This window comes from Neopsephotus bourkii, unplaced genomic scaffold (genome assembly GCF_033783945.1).
Source record: "Neopsephotus bourkii isolate Nb327-2 ecotype Australia unplaced genomic scaffold, CSIRO-AGI_Nbou_v1 NB_1589, whole genome shotgun sequence".
Classification (NCBI taxonomy): Eukaryota; Metazoa; Chordata; class Aves; order Psittaciformes; family Psittacidae; genus Neopsephotus; species Neopsephotus bourkii.
The window spans coordinates 7835589-7841588 of NW_026902065.1; the positions used below are offsets into that span (position 1 = coordinate 7835589).

The window sequence follows — 6000 nt, forward strand, 5'->3', positions numbered from 1 at the left end:
AAGGAAAGCCGTAATTTGCATAGCTCAGTCAAACTTCTTCAGGAATCCTTTATTTACACCATATCTAAATGTAGATACATACCAAACAGCAACAGATAGATAAAAGACTGGCAGATTATTTCTCAAAGCATCAAATCCTGAAGTCCTCCAACAATTCACTTGAGAAAAAAATACCTCGTAATTAGAAACAATTATAGAACTTCCCTATGTTAGACCATAGAATCATAGAATAGTTAGGGTTGGAAAGGACCTCAAGATCATCAAGTTCCAACCCCCCATGGAACTGTAATATCTGAAGACACACATTTCAAAGCCGTGTAGAATGACCTCACGCAGTATTGCTTATACTGCTATTTTCACTATTTTTTCAGTAAAATTATTCAAAACAAAGCCAAACTGTGTCTTTAAACTGAAATACTTACAAACAACAGAGATTAAAAAATAAATAAATAAGTCAACTTTCTGACTGCTATATGAGCAAATTTGTTCAAAGAACCACTACAAGCCATTTTAAGCCATTTTCTCTCCAGATGCTGAAACACATTTGCCAGGGCAGTCTGCCTGAATGTTCTTCCCCTTCGTTTTTCTGAAAACATGTCTCCTTTGCATTGTCCTCCATGGACAAGATATAAGATCGATCTGTTCTAACTAAAAGACAGGTTTTCCAGGAAAAACAATCGCCAATCATAAGAACAGGACCCTGGCAGGAAGCATACAAAACTGGGTGGGGGGGCAGTAGGGATGGAAACTCTCCAGCTCTTCTACAGCTCTCCATTCTTCCAAAATAACTGGGCACTTGCAAACAAAATCAGTATCTTAATTTAAAGATACCAACCACAGAAGCCTTCAGGGCCCAGACAGTACATTTGTTCAGAAACTGAGAGAGAAAAGAAACAGCACAATGCCAAACATTGTTCATACTATATAACCTTAGCAGCAAAATTTATATTGCATCTGGTAAACAGCTAATAAATGTCAGACTCACTTTGTTGCTTGTCTGAAACACACACCAGAACAGCCAGGACACAATTCAACAGAAGCAAGGGATGGTAAAATGGAAAAAAAAAATGCGGCCAAAATCAGATATGGTGAATGTCATATATCAAAACAAATGAAAAAAAACAAACCAGGAAGCTAAAAAACATTTAGGAGAAAAACCAAGCTGTCCTCAGCCAGCACTGAAGCTATACTCTAGTGACATCCACTTTTACAAACGTAGATACAAATGTCTTAGGGAGGAAGACACTCCTGAGTTGAGCTTGGCACAGGGTTTTCCTGTTGCTTGGTACAAGCTGAAGTTTCTTCACTTAAAACTGACTTTTTGCCACCACAATGTAGGGTACATTGAATTGAGTAAGGTGAAGTGGCTTAAATTTCGGTTCCCTTGACTTTCCCTTGCACAGAAAGGTCACAGAAGCTCTGCAGAAAACCTGAAGTTTAATACCACAATACCAGTCTCTCTCAAACTGGATGCTTTGATATGGCATCCACCGGATTGTTTTCCTCATCCCAGAAGCTAGTACCATATATTAGGTTGCCATAGCTGTCAACTTAACATGCATATTACCATCTTAACTGTTTAGCCTAACAGAATATACAGTTGTACATATCCAAATGCTCAAGCTGTTACATCAAGAAACCTTCCTCTTTGGCAACAAAAATTGGTTGTTGAAACATCAAACATGATATGCCAAACAGCAAAAAAAGAAATAAATGTAATGCTCATCTGTGAGAAACCACAGAGGCTAACAACAGCTCTTTCGGATGGAAACATCCAACAGAACAGTCTACGTTAAATATTATGAACTACACCTCCCCGTTTAAATTCCCAAATAGCATTATCTGAAGACTGAGCAAAAGTCTATCTAAACATTAACCTGAGAGGTCATTTAAAAATCTCATTTTGAATTTCCTTCATTGCTATATCAATTTAACCTGATGTCTCTACTAGAATCAACACTTCCAAGTGCAGATAAACCCACAGCTTGTTTTTATATTGTCAGTATTGGAAGAGCCTTACTACAAAACTGACACTAAAGTTTGTATATAAGTAGGTCTATGACTTCTAAAAACCCAAAACAGATTCAAGAATTAATGACCTGAAAAAGATAAAAGCAATTCATTTCTATACATCTCTAGTCAGACAGATATTTTGTTGGGGTTTTTTTTATTTATTTATTTTAAAATTCATTCCCACTTCCATAGTGTAAGGATTTCATTTTTGTAATAGTATCTATGTGCCCTTAACATACAAAAGGCCATGCTAATCAAACTTTTTTTTCTTCACCTTGGTTCCTTTTATCATAGTTTTAATGTGTTCGGCTGAGGCATTTCAACACCACCTTGCTATTCCTTACAATCACAGATCATAAAGCATTTGATAAAACATCAGAAAGTTGGGTATTACAGTATTATTGAACAAATATTGCTTATATAGTATTTCTCTGGGTTCTAAAAATGGAAGTAAAATACTGAATGAGGCAAGGGAAGGTAGGTGAAGGGGGAGAGGCAAGGGAACAACAGAACACCTAACTGGGAATAGCAAAAAAAACCTCTCTGAAACAGTGGTGAAAAGCTGGGAGTCTGAGGGTGCTCTCTTAGTTCTTCTTAGCACCAAAGTCTTCAATTTCTTAATAGACCCTGTACTAGGATACAGAAATAACTTACATGGTATTTATGTGGAGAATGAGAAGGAATTCTCATATGACTGAGTCATAGGAATACCACTAGAAGTGTGAGGCCACTTCAGCTGCTCATAATACTAAGACAGTAAGAAATGAATCCTGCAATAACAGAGGAGGGGCAAAGAGAACATGGGAAACAGAAAACATTCAAAGCTAAATGAAGGACTATACGCAGTTTCTAGTTCTACATACTCTAGAATAGAATTAACTTGATGCACAGAAGTAGGAATAAATGAGAACTGGAGAAAGACACAAGCATAAACCAGTAAAAGGGGAGAAAAGCGACAAAGAAGACAGGTGAGAAAAATAAACAGCAAAGCTATTTTAAAAAGCATTTTCCTTCTTGCTGAATATGTAAAAAAGGTCATTTAAGAAAAGCAACAGATGAACTGGAAGGGAAATAAAAAACACAAACCCAAATATAAATCAATTAACAGAGAGATACAGAAATCTTAAATGGCAGCATTTGTTTCCTACAGAGAAAAATGGAAGTGCAAAATTCAAAATTACTTGTGTAGATTATTTAAAGAAGAAAAAGTAAAGACTGCATATGCCAGGAGACTACAGACAAAACAACTGTGTGAACAAACTCAAAGACCATGTAGCACTTAGCCAAAAATACCTCCAAGAAACAAGTATTTCAAGGCATATTTCAAAAAAACATGGAAGCAAACTACCAGCAGCAAAACTATCAGCTCCAAGGCCATATGTGAGACCTCTCAAAAAATCTGGTCTACAATAAACTAACTTCAAATGAACAAAATAATAACATTTTATTTAAATTATTTTAAGACTGATTGAATAAAAGAACCATCTACACAACTACCACATCAGGAAAGACACTTCTTCCAACAACCCTGACTAAAAACAAAACAAAAAAAACACAAGATACAGCTTGCTAGACATATTGCTATATATTTTCCTGGAGTCTATAAAGAACTTTGTTTTGGCATGCTAAGAAATACCATACTAATGCAAGGGGTTTTACAAATATAATGTATACAGCACTGAATACATCTTAATATTGATAGGTATGACTACTGAAGTGAAAGATGTGTCAATACTGTTTTAACTTCTCATATTACATACAGTAGATGCTGAGAGTTAACTAGTACAAAGTTGTTTAAAAGGATTATTTTTTTATACCCCACTTCAATGCATTTCATAAAGTGAAACAAAAATATTTTCTTAAATGTCACACCTCTGCCTTGCACTGTTGCAAAACTTAAACCAGCTTGCTTGTATGATTTTTTTATATAAAGGAGATTACATGTCTTTCTAAAGTGATTAACTCCTGTTAGCAAGTACCTAACAGTGCTTACCAGTGCAAAGTCTCTCACACCAATGCAAGTACTTTAGATCCATTTTATAAAGTGGCTGGTATAAAGTGAATTACTTCATCCGATTTATACTGATAGAATGACAGCTGGTTGCCTCACAATCAGTTTGACACTATAGCTGGCTTTTAGCAAACCTACTCTATTCTTCAGCAGTGTTCAAGCTTTAAATGCACACAGCTCATGTGGTTTAAGTCATATAATCAGATCCCTGGGTGGAGAGTAGTTGGCATTACTTAGGTAGGCATGCTATTGTCAAGTACCATTACACATTCAAAAAACACTGTTGATTTCACAGAAACAAAAGAGAGATCCACTAATTTTAGTTAATCACAACTAAGTTTTAGTTGTGTTTAACTTTTTGGTTTCGATTCCCTTATGACTGCTGCAGTTCTGGTCACTTATGTTCTGCTGCCAAAAGCCTTGCTAAAGACGGGCAACCCACTGGCATAGATCTAAAAGGGTCTGAGCTATCTTCGAGCCCAGCAGCAGCACTATCGGGCTGAGCAGCACACACGGTAAATGTTACAGCCAACAAAGGCTGGCTTTGCCTCTCACCTTCATTCCCTACCAGCAGCTAGGACAAAAAGGTCCAAACTGCAGTAGAACTCCCAGAAAGGAAAAACGATCCAAGCCTGCAAGATGCCGTTCCGCTCCCACATCCCTTTTATCCAGCCCTCACTTCACGGCGGCTGTCAGAGAAGGGAAGCCACCGACTAGCGAGGGCGGTCATGCTGTAGCCCAGGGCCGGTAGCGGGCCCACCCACTGAAAGGAGCAGACGCGAGGCCACGGGCGAGACGGGGGGCAGGCCCTCCAGGCAGCCGTCAAAGCTCCTCGGCCGTTCAAACCGCTACGGAGAAGTGCGAAGGGGAGGGAGGGCGGTGGAAAAGGTTAAAATTACAAATGGTCACCCGTTACAAATGCTGAAGACGCAGAGGAGCCCGGAGAGCGAATGGAGGAGGAGAAGGAGGAGAGCTGCGGGTACCCTTAGGCGTCCCGCCCTCCCTCGGCTGCCCGCGTCCCCCCATGCCCTTGGCGGGGGCAACCTCGGGTCAGCAATACCGGAGGCGCGATGGACGCGTCGACTTTGTCCTCAGAGCGACGAAGGCCCGCGCCGCCCGGTCCCGCTCCCTCACCCCGGCCTGGCCTGCCCCGCCTTGCCTCACCTGCGTGCCCACCACCACGATCTGCGGCAGCTGGATGATATCGGCCCCCACTGTGTTAAACACATCCTGCAGCTTGTTAATGACAGGGATCAGCGCCTCCATAGCGGCGGGGGAGGGCAAGGGTCGAGAAAGGCGTCGGCGATGAATGGGCGCGACGGGCAAACGGCTCCCGTCAGCCGCCCCCTCCGCCTACCGCCATTGACGCTGGCCCCCGCGCACGGCACGGCCCCCAGCAGCCTCTGCGCGCCTACTGGGCGCAGCTCGGCCTTTGCCAGGCATCACGGGAGTTGTAGTGCGGGGTGAAGGCGCGCGCGGGCGCCCTCTGGACCGGCGGCCGTCAACCATCAACCGTCAACGTGAACCGGCTCCACCCGCACGGGGAAGAGTTGAACCATAGCGAGCTCCCGTGGGGTGAAGGCGCTCGAAGCTCAGGCAGCGTAGTCGCTGTGGTCTTGTATTACAAGCCATTCCCAAGGTTTATTCTGTCCGTCGGTACTGACAGATAAAGCTGATCATCTCCAGGGATCACAGTAATGGCGCAGCCTCCGGGTTGAGGTGCCACTGGCAGCCCATGATCATCGCCCCCCGGCATAGCTGCCTGAGGTAGTGTTCAGCAAGCAGCATGAAATAGCCACGTTTATTCGAGGCACTATGTTTTGTAAACAACTTGAGAAGCAGGAAAGAACTAAACGTGTGCCCTCACTGCCCTGAATATGGCAAGGAAAGGCGCTGAATGGCAAATTGCTAGACCTTGTCAGCAACTGGTGTCACAAAGCAAAATAAATACTAACAAAACAAAACAACTTTTTCAT

General features: G+C 42.0%; 1 protein-coding gene across 5 annotated transcripts in view; it reads right to left on the minus strand.

The window, feature by feature from the left end:
• Window positions 1–5421, minus strand: part of DNM1L (dynamin 1 like) — a 43377-nt gene extending 37956 nt beyond the window's left edge. For 4 of the 5 annotated variants that reach the window (XM_061372019.1, XM_061372017.1, XM_061372018.1 and 1 more), the window contains exon 1: window positions 5189–5421. In XM_061372019.1, coding sequence (XP_061228003.1) covers window positions 5189–5290 — 102 coding nt within the window. In that variant the 5' untranslated portion in view covers window positions 5291–5421. The remainder of the gene's footprint in view (window positions 1–5188) is intronic. The other variant, XM_061372022.1, reaches the window with a different exon arrangement.
• Between the last annotated feature and the right edge of the window lie 579 nt (window positions 5422–6000).